General features: G+C 47.2%; 1 protein-coding gene across 1 annotated transcript in view; it reads left to right on the plus strand.

Annotated features, from left to right (window-relative positions):
- Positions 1–10204, plus strand: part of capns1b (calpain, small subunit 1 b) — a 28088-nt gene extending 17884 nt beyond the window's left edge. The window contains exons 7-11 of the mRNA XM_085973581.1: positions 336–404; positions 2974–3052; positions 4883–4999; positions 7082–7140; positions 8238–10204. Coding sequence (XP_085829707.1) covers positions 336–404; positions 2974–3052; positions 4883–4999; positions 7082–7140; positions 8238–8264 — 351 coding nt within the window. The 3' untranslated portion in view covers positions 8265–10204. The remainder of the gene's footprint in view (positions 1–335; positions 405–2973; positions 3053–4882; positions 5000–7081; positions 7141–8237) is intronic.
- Positions 10205–14131: the final 3927 nt, after the last annotated feature.

A 14131-nucleotide genomic window follows, 5' to 3' on the forward strand; every position in this document is an offset into this window, starting at 1 on the left:
GACTGAATTGCACTTGGCTTGTCCCATTCGCACCCACGCTCCCTTTATCAAATAGCCTGCTGACACGATGAAAATGTCTACTTGGGTGAGGTATTGGGCGTTCATACAGCGGTGTATCTGCACCTTCAGAAAGGCGAGACCGTTGGGGGGGCAGTTTGTTGCTTCTTGAGCTGCCAACTCGGAAGATTGAGCTTGCTTTTAAAGTATGGACATGTTTACGTCTGTATTGAAGTTCAGGAGAATCCCAACTTGAGGCCTGTTGAACCTTTTTGTTGGGTAATGTGTCTGGTGCGTTTTAATTGAGTTGGTTACACTGCCTTAACCAAGCGGTTTAGGCGGACAGCACTGGGAGGCTGGGCTTCGAAGAATTTAAATACCTGTGGAACAAGATTAAGAAGTGGCAGGTATGTTGCATGTGTCTGAGCTGAATGTATATAATTGTATGTAACTGAGGGCATACACATGTCTATATGGCTGTGTATGTTGGGGAGTTGCTTCCCTGGGGCTGAATCTGCCCTGATTATATGTTGAGGTGGATTTGACCATAGTGGGACTACAGTAGTGAAGTCCTATTCTAACTATAAACCTCCCCCAGTGATGGAAAGTATACAAGGTAAATGGAATATTAAAGAAAAGATGTCCCAGTAAGTGCCTGACACTGTAGCTGCCCTGATGACCTAGATGGTTGTCCCGCTTACTCAAGGCTGATGGTGCCAACAGTGAAAGGCAGTGCAAGTTCTCTTGATGACTCTGCAGGCTGATGTGTGACGGACATTGTCCACCATAAGCCTCGCGTAGCCGTGTTCCCGAGAGGGGTTCTCCTGTTGATCCCTCAGATTCCTGATCCTTCAGACTCTCGTGTTTTGTACAGTGCTTATACCTCAAAGCCCCAGTGGCCAATGCCACCAAGCCCCAGTGGCCAATGCCACCAAGCCCCAGTGGCCAATGCCACCAAGCCCCAGTGGCCAATGCCACCAAGCCCCAGTGGCCAATGCCACCAAGCCCCAGTGGCCAATGCCACCAAGCCCCAGTGGCCAATGCCACCAAGCCATACGGACCAGAAAGTCCCAGCATCAATTATTGGGTGTCGGCCAAATCGATCACCGTGCCTCGAACATAACTTGGGCTGTGTCCTGTCCAATCACACATGACCGAGTCCGTGTAAAATGAAATTCAATTTGATCTTTATTTAAGACTGATTTCAAATATATCCGCGAAGCAGTGTGACCCGAACAGTCGGAGAATATTATACTCCCAACAGGACACGGTTATTGTCTGTGTCCTGGAAATTCTTCCTTCTGTGGCGGACTCGCTTGTCTCCCTGTCTAGGTGTGGACCCTCTCCCTCTCTACCTGTGGCGGACTTGCTCGTCTCCCTGTGTAGGTGTGGACCCTCTCCCTCTACCTGTGGCGGACTTGCTCGTCTCCCTGTGTAGGTGTGGACCCTCTCCCTCTCCGTGGCGGACTCGCTCGTCTCCCTGTCTAGGTGTGGACCCTCTCTACTTGTGGTGGACTCGCTCGTCTCCCTGTCTAGGTGTGGACCCTCTCCCTCTCCCTCTACCTGTGGCGGACTCGCTTGTCTCCCTGTCTAGGTGTGGACCCTCTCCCTCTCTACCCTTCTCACTGCTGTGTGACAGCTGTGCTGCAAACCCCTTGTGTCCCAGCCTTGACATGATCCTTATTGAACGTGTCTTGACAGATAGCACCCCCTCTTATTGACTTGATACTCTGGTGTCCTTGCAGTCAGCGCTGGTGAGCTTCAACTACCTTTCACCCAGTATATTCTCTCCCTTTCTGATAACTATTTGACTTTGGGAGTCATTCAACTTGCAGGTCCACAGACCCCTTTCGTGTTTCACCCTCCGCACTTCATAGGCTTCTTTCTCGCATGGCGCCATCTCTCTGAATAATCCAGAGGCGGGTTAACTATTTCAAAATATTGGTGTTTAAAGCTGTTTTTAAATGAAAAATTTAATTTTGCAATAGTTACAAAAAATAGCATAGGAACAGGAGGCCATCGTTCAGCCCCTCGAGCCTGTTCCACCATTCAGTAGATCATGGCTGATCTGTATCTTCGCTCCATCTACCTGCTTTGGTTCCATATCCCTTAATACCCTCAACTAACAAAAACCAATTAAACCCCCCCCCCCCCCCCCCCCCCCCCCACAAACCAGCCTCAACAGCTTTCTGGGGGAGAGAGTTCCAGATTTCCACCACCGTTCCTGACATCACCCCTGAACTGCCTAGCTCTAATTTTAGGTTATGTCCCCTTGTTCTTGTCTCTACCAGAGCACTCACGCACTTCAACTCCTTTTAATCATCTTGTGCGCCTCAATTAGATCACCCCTTAATCTTTTATACGCAAGGAAATACAAGCCCAGTCTGTACAACCTGTTCTAATTTAACCTTTTCTTAGCCCCGGTAACATTCTAGTTGATCTGCGCTGCACCCCCTCCAAGGCCAATAGATCCTCCCTGAGGTGCGGGGCCCAGAATTGGACGCAGTACTCTAAATAACAATACTGGTCTCTTTGGAGAATCAGTGAAGCTTAGTGCAGTATCACTGATTGACCCATTGCATCCTGGTCTCTGACATTTGCCCAAAGCAGTTATTTGGCAATGCAAGCTTGGCCTGGGGAGGCATTTGTGTTGCCAACATTGGTCAATGCCTCTGGGCTGTTTTTGGGGAAGGACTTTGGAAGAAATGTCGCCAGCTTTCTGCTCCTAATCACCTGAACTGTGCTGAAAAGTAAGCCTTGTATCTTAATCAAATAGCGTGCAACACTTTCGGTCTGAGCTTGTGCACTTGTGTGAAGAGTAGACATTTGGGACGAGGTACGGTTTAGGGTGAATAATGAGCCGATGTTTTTTCAGTGAAGCTGTGCCGTTTATTGTGTCCGTGCCATCCGTGCCCTGGCTGTAGCCACTCTGGCAATTTGTGGTGTTGGCACTAACTGCATCGTTCACCTCTGCAGGCTATCTACAAAAGATACGATGCTGACAAATCTGGAACAATTAACAGCCAGGAGCTGCCTGGGGCATTCGAAGCAGCAGGTGAGACATGTGGTATAAAGGAATGGACTGACTGGTCTACAGCTCGACAATGGGAGCAGTGGGGAGGAGGAGTCAAGGGCATATTTTACAGCATTTTTTTCAATACTTCCACTAACATGGCAAAAAAAGCAACCAACTGCTTTTCTAGTCATTTTAATTCTTGTCTTAATTTGAGAGAGGTGATCTCATTGAAAGATACAAGATTCTGAAGGGGATTGACAGGGTAGACGCTGAGAGGTTGTTTCCCTGGCTGGAGTGTCTAGAACTAGGGGGCATAGTCTCGGGATAAGGGGTCGGCCATTTAAGACGGAGATGAGGAATTTCTTCACTCGAGGGTTGTGAATCTTTGGAATTCTCTACCCCAGAGGGCTGTGGATGCTGAGTCCGAGTATATTCCAGGCTGAGATCGATAGATTTTTGGACTGTAGGGGGAATCGAGGGATATGGGGATCGGGTGGGAAAGTGGAGTTGAGGCCGATGATCAGCCATGATCTTATTGAATGGCGGAGCAGGCTCGAGGGGCCGTGTGGCCCACTCCTCCTCATTATGTTTTGCCTTTCTGCACAGGCTGGAGCTCTTTTTTTTTCTCTAGAAAGGAGAAGGCTCAGAGGTGACTTAAATTTCTGAAGGGGTTCAATAAGGTAGATGTAGAGAAGATGTTCCCACTTAATGGGGAAGACCAGAACTAGGGGCCATAAATATAAGATAGTCACTAATGAAACCTCTTTACCCAGAGAGTGGTTAGAATGTGGAACTCGCTACCACAAGGAGTAGCGTAGATGCATTTAAGTAAAAGCTAGATAAATACATGATGGAGAAAGGAATAGCGGGATATGTCGATTGGGCGAGATTAAGTAAGTTGAGTGGGAGGAAGCTCGATTTGGAGCATAAACGCCGGCATTGGGCCGAATGCTTTACATAATTTCCCCTAACGGTTTATTTCCCATAATTATTTAATGGTGTTTCCTTGCCTGTACCATGTCTGGCTGAAGGAACAGGTGATGGGGAAGAGCATGGGGGAGTGGGGCTAATTGTGCAGCTCCTTCAAAGCCGGCACAGGTATGATGGGCCGAATGGCCTCCTTCTGTGCTGCAAGATTCTATATGGTGACCTGCTTCCAGACTGTGTTGCCAATACAGTTCCATCACCCATCACTAGATGGCACACTAGGGCAGCCTCAGTCTCTGTGCAAAAACTAAGATGCCAGGGATGCTGGAAATCTGAGAGGAAAAAACAGGAATTGCTGGAAATCGGTCAGTGAGAATTGGCAAAGAAAGGAGGAAGGTTAATGTTTCATTTTGTCTGAACTAAAGTGCCTGCCTGCGATGGCATGATGTGAGATTGGACACTTGCCCTCTGAGGAACCTGGGCCATAAATCCATGTCTCCCCTCCACACCACCCTGCCCCATTCTAATCTGTTGCGTGCTCTCATTGACTCCAGGCGAATGGCTGTCTGCTCCTGATTGCTGTCCAATGACTGCTATTTGAAAGGGTACTTGTGTGGGTTCAGGCGATGATGGGATGCTGATGTACCACTCAGATAGCTGACTGCACTCCGGCAACTTGCCAATGAAGAACGGCCACTTGGGCAGAGGTTTGGGGGGGCAGTTGGCACAGTGCAGTGTACCCCAGGAAGTATCTTCAGGAGAGAGTTGTAAGCAGCAAAGACTGTTGTACCTTTCTCCTCCAGTGTGGTTTAGAAGTGTCTTGTATAACATGGCTACAAGGTGTAACTCTGCAGTGGGTGCATGTAGCATTCCACCATGGGGACAGGCCAGGGTTTGATGAAGCCCCTATAAGTTAAACTTCTCTACTTGTCTCTTCCTCAGGCTATCCACTGAATGATGAGCTTTACCGATTGCTGTATCGCCGATATGCCAACGAATCCGGTGACATGGACTTTGATAACTACATTGCCTGCTTAGTCCGATTGGACGCGATGCTGAGTAAGTGGAGAGGGATCCTGTTGTACTTTTTTTAGTTGGTGTTTGCATTGCCCAGTGACCACTGCAGCAGCATTGACCAATGTCCTCTGTTCAAGAGCATCTGGTAATTAAGAGCACTAGGCAAATCTGCTTGGACTAAGTCTTGCGAATCTGTCTTTGGGTTGTGGGCAGCAGTGTTGAAGCTGTTTGTGGCTTGTTGCTGTGTACTATAATGGAAACAAACCAAAATACAAGTACTGTTCACGCTGCTCTCCATATTATTAAAAGGATATAGAGGCTCTGGAAAAGCTGCAAAACAAATTTACAAGGATGATTCCAGAACTGGGAAGTTATGCTTATCAGGAATGACCAAACAGGCTGGGGCCCTTTTCTTTCAAACAGACGACTGAGGGGTGACCTTGTGGTGCTCTTTAAAATTCTGAAGGGGTTCAATCGGGTAGATGTAGAGATGTTTCCACTTGTGGGGAGGCCAAAACTAGAAGCCATCAATATAAGATAGTCACTAATAAATCCAATAGGGAATTCAGGAGAAACTTCTTTACCCAGAGAGTGGTGAGAATGTGGAACTCGCTACCGCAGGGAGTGGTGTAGGCGAATAGTAACAGATGCATTTAAGGGGAGGTTAGATAAACACATGAGAAAGGATTAGAAGGATATGCTGATGGGGTTAAATGCAGTGGTGTGGGAGGAGGCTCGTGTGGAGCATAAACACCGGCACAGAGCAGTTGGGCTGTGAATGGCCTGTTTCTGTGCTGTTAAATTCTGTGTAAATAGGACTCGGCTGCCTGTTCAAAAGGTGTCGGCGTTCAGGGACCTTGTGGTGCTCATTGGCTGAAGGTTGGACACAGTGGGAAACCAGCATGACGGATCCTGCCAGACTGTTGGGGCCAGTGGGAGTAGATTTCAGATCAAACCATGTGATTCCCAAAATGGGAACGAGCCGCGTGCGTTTGATGGCCGAGTCTCTCCCATACATTTGGTCTCGGTCTTGTCCAACCTCGATGATCAGCAGACTGGAAGTATGTGGTAAAAGGCACATTTTTCAGCAGTAAGCTGTGCTCTTAATTATAACCTCAAACTCACCAATTTAAAACTTTTTTTGTGTGGTGGGGAGGAAAATGCCGAACAAAATTGTTAAAACATGTAAACAAGGTCAGTGTAAGCTGCTGTGTTCAGTCACCGATATGATAATTAATCATAAAATTGTACTGCACAGGAGGTGGCCATTCGGCCCATCGTGTCTGTGCCGGCTTGCTGCAAGAACGATCCAACTAATCCCCTGCTCTTTCCCCTTAGCCCTGCAAAATTCTACTTCAGTATTTATCCAATTCTCTTTTGAATCTGCTTCCGCTGCCCTTTCAGGCAGTGCATTCCAGATCATTGATTCATAAATTTTTAACTAGACTATAATTCTGTCTTTTTGTGTCTCTTGCTTCCCTGTCCCCTTTCTCAATCTAATAGTCCAACACAGTTTTTAATCATTGTTGCCTTTAGGTTTAGAAGCCTGTGAACAGCCCTTGTATTTAAAGTGAAAAGTAAATTTGAGGTCGTGTCCTAACTCACACCAAGTCCCGTTCACCATTCTCCCCCCACCGCCCCCCCCCCCCCGGCTCTCCTCGCTGACCTACATTGGGTCCCAGTTTGGCAACGCCTTGATTTTAAAATTCTCATCATTGTCAAATCCCTCCACATGGCCTCGCCCCTCCCTATCTCTGTAATCTCCCCCACCCCCAGAGATATATCTGCATTCCTCCATTTCTGGCCTCTTGTGCATTCCCGATTTCCTCCACTCCACCATTGGTGGCCGTGCCTTTGGCTGCCTGGGCCCTAAGCTCTGGAATTCCCTCCCTAAACCTCTCTACCCCCCTCTTGTCCTTTTTTAAGGCGCTCCTTAAAACCGACCTCTTTGACCAAGCTTTTGGTCACCTGTCCTAATATCTCCTTATGTGGCTCGGTGTCAGATTTTGTCTGAAAACGCTCCTGTGAAGTGCCTTGGGATGTTTTACTATATTAAAGGTGCTATATAAATACAAGCTGTTGAGCAGCTGGTTGGGTTTCACGTGTGTTCTGTTTCATTTGCAGGATCATTCAAAGCTTTGGATAAGGACAACAATGGCTCCATCAAAGTTAACATCGTGGAGGTAGGGTTAGAGATCGTCCCTCACTGCATTACAATTCAGACAGGGATTTCAACCTCCTCTTTGGGATCGGTGTTGTGTGTTCTCTCGAAGCCTGGTGTGAGACCTTGCTTGGCCCATGCAGATGCCATGTTTGAACCACTTGGCTCCTCATGTGACTAATCAAGTGTAGAGCTTCTATGGGTCCTTGACTGTGGCTGGCTCCAATGAGAAACCTTGAGTTTAGACCACTACCATTGGTCAAGATGCTTGATCTCCACTTGTGACAGCTGAGCTGAATTTGACTGGTCTGATTACTGCCCTATCGACGAGTCGTGATCTTTGGTCTTCCTGCATTGACTGCTCCTAATCTTTGGTTTTATCAAACTGCAGGGAGTCTACCTATAGGGGAGTGTGCATTCCACATTACTCAAACCAACATCCTTCTTGGTAACTCCATTTGGAGGCTCAAACATGGTGATGGGTTTGTCCACCCGACAGACACCTGGGCCAACCAAAACTGGGACTTTTCTCGAAAGTGTTGAGAGGAAGTTGCTGTGTCGCACTGTCTGTAACTTTGCGAATGTCCCTTCGGGGATGCGAGTTGGTTTTATGTTTATTGATTCTCGGATTGTGAGCAAGGGCCGGCATTTATTGACCATCCCTCATTGCCCTGGATACAACTGAGGGGCTTGCTAGGGAACTTTAGAGGACAGATGGAAGTAGGCCGCGTTGGTGTGGGACTGGAGTCGTGTATAAGGTCAGACTGGGTAAAGGTGGCAGGTTTCTTTCCCGAAAGGGCATGAGTGAACCAGTTGGGTTTTTAACGACAATCCAGCGGCTTAATGGTCACTCTTACTGACCCCGGCGTTTTAATTTTATTTCCCAATCTTAATTTTAAATTGAATTCAGGTGAGATTTGAACTGGCATTCTCTGGATTTTTAGTTCAGGCCTCTGGATTACTAGTCTGGCAACATAACCACGACGCTACCATACCTTAGTTGGCAGTGCGCAGCCAATCTATAGCTTGCCTTATACCATGAATAAAGAAAAGTGGATACTGTGGATGTCACAAATAGAAAAATACTGGCTAATGTCCTTCTCCCCTTCTCTGTTCCAGTGGCTGCAGCTCACCATGTACTCCTAAAGCACTCGTCTCGGCACCAGCCCTTCGAGAACTGAAGATCTCGCCACTGCTCGTCCAGCAGATAGCTGGGGGAACAGTCCTTTGCTTGGTGGTGGGGGGGGGGGGGGGGTGAAAATATATTTTTCTGCATGTTGGCTTTTTATAAATAGACTTCTGCGAACGCAGCTTGTTGGAGATGCCATTTATTCAGTGGCTAATCTTGACCATTCTGAAATTCCACACTGCTCCCGCCCCGATGGCTGCGGCTTCCAAACAAAACTCCCCGTATTTGAGGGAAATGTCCTTCTGTCAGGCAGCTTCGAAAATGGGAGATTCAGGAAGAGAAAATGCTGGAAACGCACAGATCAGATCAGCAGCTCTGACTGAGACATTGAGCCCTCGGTTCTCTCCGCAGATGTCGGTTGACCTGCCAAGTGTTTTTTTGGCGTTTCCTGTTTCCAAATTCCAGCATCTGCAGTTTTTATTGTTTGAAAATGGGAAATTTGAGGAGTCTGTGACCAAACTTTTCCCCTCAATTTTCATGTGCATGTGCCTAAAAGACATCGCCCTTGAGAAAAGCAATCTCTTTAAACTATGTAACGGTCACTTGTCCCATTTTGAAGATGTAGTTTTAAGGTCCATATTTTGCATACTCGATTATTTGTTGTGTCATATTGTCCCTGTCTTGTGGGGAAGCCAAACTCGAAGGATTGCTTGATTTTTGTTTGTTTGATCTGCTGGAGGACACTATTTTTAAAATGTCTGTCAAGGAACATTAATGAAAAAGAGCACAAGGGTTTGCGACCAGGTCTCTCGGCCAGTAGTTGGAGCTTTGGAAAGGTCAAGTTTATTTTTGCAATCCAGTGCTTTGTACTTTGTGTAGGGGGGGGGGGGTGTATAAAAAGGATTTTAATTGCGGTCGTGTATCTGAACCTGATCTCTGACTGCATTCATCTGTCTGAATGCTCTTGGCTCCTGGTTTATTTCTAATGCATGAACATAAATTTATTTGTGATCCCACGGAACCAATGGTCAATATTTTATCCCATGAGTGTTTTTTGCAGCTTCTGCCGTTGCACAAAACATGAGCCCTGAATGTTGGGAGGTCGTCATAGCAATGGTCTCAAAAATCAGCATTTTGAAAATGCACTTCCTTCAGTGTAGGTTTTTTTTTAAGAATGTGCTGTAGGCCAGGCTGAGCTTGTGGCCCTTCTAGTTTGTGCTCTAGAGACCCATCCAACGTGGAGCTGACCAGTTTCTTGTGATTGCACCCGAGTGCCCAATGCCATCGAGACGTCCCTGCCAACAGCTTCCTGTTTATATAAATTGGGTGAAAGTTTTTTTTCTCAATCTGTATGAAGACCCATTCTTCTTAGTCTCGGGTCCTATATTTATCTCAAGCTATGAAGGCAATCCTCTGTCTTGCATCTTCAATTGTGTTTGGTGTTCTTGTCCAATGTCCAGGTAGACTCCCAGAAGTTGTAGCGCATATTTGGCCAATTGACCCTTTCAGCCACTCTGAGATGGATCGTCCTTTTTCTTGCCCTGAGGTTTGCGGCTCCAACGGTGAATTATTCGTTCTGCTGCCTGGACTTGGAGCATTGCCAAGGTGTGGGGCTCATGGATTGGGAAGGTTGAATGCTGCTGGGGCTCAGGCCATCAACCATGAAGTGGGGACCTTGTAGTTGCTGATTGTTGAACCGAGAACGGCAAGTCCCCATTGCTGTATTGCCAAAATCTCATTTTGTGAGGAAAGTTATCTGTTCTTTTAATGCCAAGGTCTTGTTGGGCAACTGGTGACCATTGTACCTGCCAACAGAGAAGGCAGTGAGACTTGTGGGGTGAATAAATGGATTTAAAATTGCTAATCTGCTCTTGGTGCTGTTAACCAGTTTTCTCTCTCCAATGGCCATGCTGTATGGGTTTTTATTAAAGGAAAATCTATCCACCTTTTTACAAAACTGTTTGTGTATATTTTATAGATAACTGCATACATGTAATGAAAATAACACCAAATTGAGACCACACCTGGAGTATTGTGCACAGTTTTGGTCTCCTTACCTAAGGAAGGATATACTTGTCTTGGAGGGGGTGCAGTGAAGGTTCACTAGATTGATTCCTGGGGTGAGAGGGTTGTCCTATGAGGAGAGATTGAGTGAGTAGAAAGTGCTTATTCTCCGGAGGTTAGAAGGATGAGAGGTGAGCTCATTGAAATGTATAAAATTCTTACAGGGTAGATGCTAGGAGGCTAGTTCCTCTGGCTGGGGAGTCTAGAACCAGGGGGGTCACAGTCTCTGAATAAAGAGTTGGCTATTTAGGACTGATGAGAAATTTCTTCACTCAGGGCTGTGAATCTTTGGCATTATCTGCCCCAGAGGGCTGTGAATGCTCAGTTATTGAGTATATACACAAGACTAAGTCGATAGATTTTTAGATACTAAGGGAATCGAGGGATATGGGGATCGGACGGGAAAGTGGAGTTGAGGTCGCAGATCAGCCATGATCTTATTGAATGGCGGAGCAGGCTCGAGGGGCCGAATGGCCGACTCTTGCTCCTAATTCTTATAAATTACTGCACAAAAGGAGGCAATTTAGCTATCTGTAGTGGCATTGCACACACGCGTCCAGAACAAGTGTAGTCTTAAGGTAAAGTGGGGTTAGAGGACTAATTGGACCATGGCATGCAGATGTAATTAAGTTTCTCCTAGTCATGCATTCTGTCCTTCTAAAATCAAAACGCTACACAAAATATTTTTTTAAGTAGCAAAACTTGTGGGGAAATTGGGAAGCTGAGAATTCAAGTTGATTGGAACTTCCTTGAACAGAGGCCCGACCAGTCCCCATCCACCACCACCCTCCTCCGCCTGGCTGAACTTGTTCTCACATTGAGCAACTTCTCCTTTAACTCCACTCATTTCCTCCAAATCAGAGGTGTTGCTATGGGTCCTAGCTATGCCTGCCTTTTCGTGGGATATGTGGAATACGCTTTGTTCCAGTCCTACTCGGGTCCCCTCTTTTTTTTCCAGTACATTATGACTGTCGGTGCCGTTTCCTGCTCTCGCCCTGAACTAGACAATTTCATTCACTTTGTCTCCAATTTCCACCCTTCCCTCACCTTCACATGGTCCAGCTCTGACTCTTTCCTGCCCTTCCTCGACTTCTCCGTCTCCATCTGTAGGGATAGGTTATTGACCAACATTCACTACAAGCCCACTGACTCCCACAGCTACCTGGACTACACTTCCTCCCACCCCACCTCCTGTAAGGACTCTATTCCATTCTCCCAGTTTCTCTGTCTCTGCTGCATCTGCTCTGACGATGCCACCTTCCCTACTAGTGCTTCCGACATGTCTTCCTTTTTCCTCAACCGAGGATTCCCCTCTACCGTGATTGACACGGCCCTCGACCGTATCCGTTCTATCTCCCGCACTTCTGCCCTCACCCCTGCCCCTCCCTCCCAGAACCATGATAGGGTTCCCCTTGTCCTCACCTTTCACCCCACCAGCCTCCACATTCAACAGATCATCCTCTGCCATTTCCGCCACTTCCAATGTGATCCCACCACCAAACGCATCTTCCCCTCCCCTTTCAGCATTCCGTAGGGACCGCTCCCTCCGACACCCTAGTCCACTCCTCTATCACCCCCAGCTCCCCTTCGCCCGGCACTTTCCCATGCAAGCACAGGAGATGCAACACCTGCCCTTATACCTCCTCCACCACCCCACCCCCCCCCCCCCCCTCTTCCCACTGTCCAGCATTTTCTGTTCTAGCTGGTGTTGCCTAGATACTATATTCCCAGTCACTGATGGTCCATTAAAGTTTATGGTCCTGCCTTGTCACTAGAGAAGGGAGAATTAAACTTACTTTCCACTCAAACACTCTCCTTCAGAGTCTCCAGCTGATGGAGGCGGTTGAGAAACTGGTCTGGCTGTGTTGATAGTGTGAGCAGAAGGAACCACAAGTGGAGAGGGAGAGTTGGGTGCTGCCTTTCAGTAGTTTAAACTGTAACCACAACGATGGATGCAGAGCCCGTAGTCATTTAAAAAATTGTTTGACATTCAGCTGTGGCTCAATTAGTAGCACTCTTCTGAGTCCGAACGAAAGACTTGCATTTATATAGCATCTATCACGGCCTGAGGACATGGCGTGTTCAAGCCCCACTCCAGCGACTTGAGCCCATGATCTAGGCTGACACGCCAGTACCATACTGAGGGAGTGCTGCACTGTTGCAGGTGCTGTGTTTCTGATGAGGCGTTGAACCTGTCCTCTCAGGTGGACATAAAACATCCCGCAGCACCATTTAAAGAAGAGCAGGGGCATTCTCCCCACTGTCCTCGCCAGTATTTATCCCTCACCAAAAGTATATCGTCAATACAAGTGGTTGTATTACTTTGGGACAAGTATGAGGGGGCAGTAACTGAGATGTTACTATTCTAACTAGCATTAGACTGTTTTAGTTAAAGAACAAACACCTTTTATACGGTGCCTTTCGCAACCTCCGGACGACCCAAAGCGCTCCACAGCCAATAAGTACTTTTGTGAAGTGCTGTTGTAATGTTGGCAAACATGGCAGTCAATTTGCTCACAGCAAGGCCCCACAAACAGCAATGTGAGATTGAGCAGATTTTTGGTGATGTTGATTGAGGGATAAATATTGGCCAGGACACCGGGGAGAACGCCGCTCGGTACTGTACTGGAGTGTCGGCCTTCATTTTGTGTTCGTGGCTTGAACCCACAGTGAGTATGTGAACTAAAATACCGTGTTGGGGGACAGGTTCTAATTTTTGCATTCCCTGTTCTGAGAACAGCTAAATTATAATTTTGAAAACACCTGCATTTTTTTTTTTTTGAAGTTGCAGAAGTATATCTGTCGGGCAATATCTTGGCGGTGTTTTACGTCTGCCAGTTAGAACAGTGCAGAGGGATGATTATTCAAACGCCTCGACTGATTCAGGTTTTTTCTGACAGGTCAGTTGACGAGACGGATGTGGCCTGAATCCCAGATACAATCGGAGTAGTTTAATTCACACAAAGCCCACCAGGTGGCACTGCTTACTACAGTATTGAGCCTGGTTGGGGAGCCCCCACACGCAATGATGTTCACTCCCATAAACACTGAAACCAATACTTGTGACATTGAAAAAAACAGAGCTCCGTAAACAACGTGTGCTTCCCCCCCCCAAATCCCTATCCCTCTCCTGCCAAGAATTACCCCCTTCCTCTCCTGTGGGTGTTGACTGGTGGGACAGAATGATGTACACTGCAGGCCACAGCAACCCTTGGTACTGAGTGACTCCTTATCTCTCAGCTTAGGTGTTGAGTGGCAGCAGGCTGTTTGACCATGGGGTTCACCATAGTTGAGCTCAGTCCTGTCCCCACTCATCCACACTTTGTTTACATAGAATATACAGCATAGAGACAGGTCATCCGGTCCATGCTGGTGTTTACACTCCGCTCGAGGTTCTTCCCATCCTTCATCTCACTCTATCAGCCTAACCTTCTAGTCCCTTCTCCCTCATATGCTAATCTAACCGCCCCTTAAATGTACCTATACTATTTGTCTCGACTACTCCCTGTGGTAGCAAGTTCCACATTCTCACCACTCTCTGGGTAAGAGATTACCAGATAGCAACTTGGAACAGGAGCCCTGTGTCCCAAGCACTGCCTTGGCTGTAATCAGCATAGACTGCAGATGAAACGTGACCGTTCCGGCCTGTATGGGTTATTGGTAGAGCTGGGAGTCTAGTTATTCACACAGCCACCAGGGAGAGTGTGTTAACATTCTGTTCCAAAGCAAGGCTTTGTATTCTACGGCACCTTTCACAACCTCCGGATGCCCAAAAGCACTTTACAGCCAATGAAGTTCAGTAAAGCTACTGTCCTGTAGG

The sequence above is a fragment of the Somniosus microcephalus genome, chromosome 34 (assembly GCF_052327205.1).
Source record: "Somniosus microcephalus isolate GS21.2 chromosome 34, FLI_Smic_1.0, whole genome shotgun sequence".
NCBI lineage: Eukaryota > Metazoa > Chordata > Chondrichthyes > Squaliformes > Somniosidae > Somniosus > Somniosus microcephalus.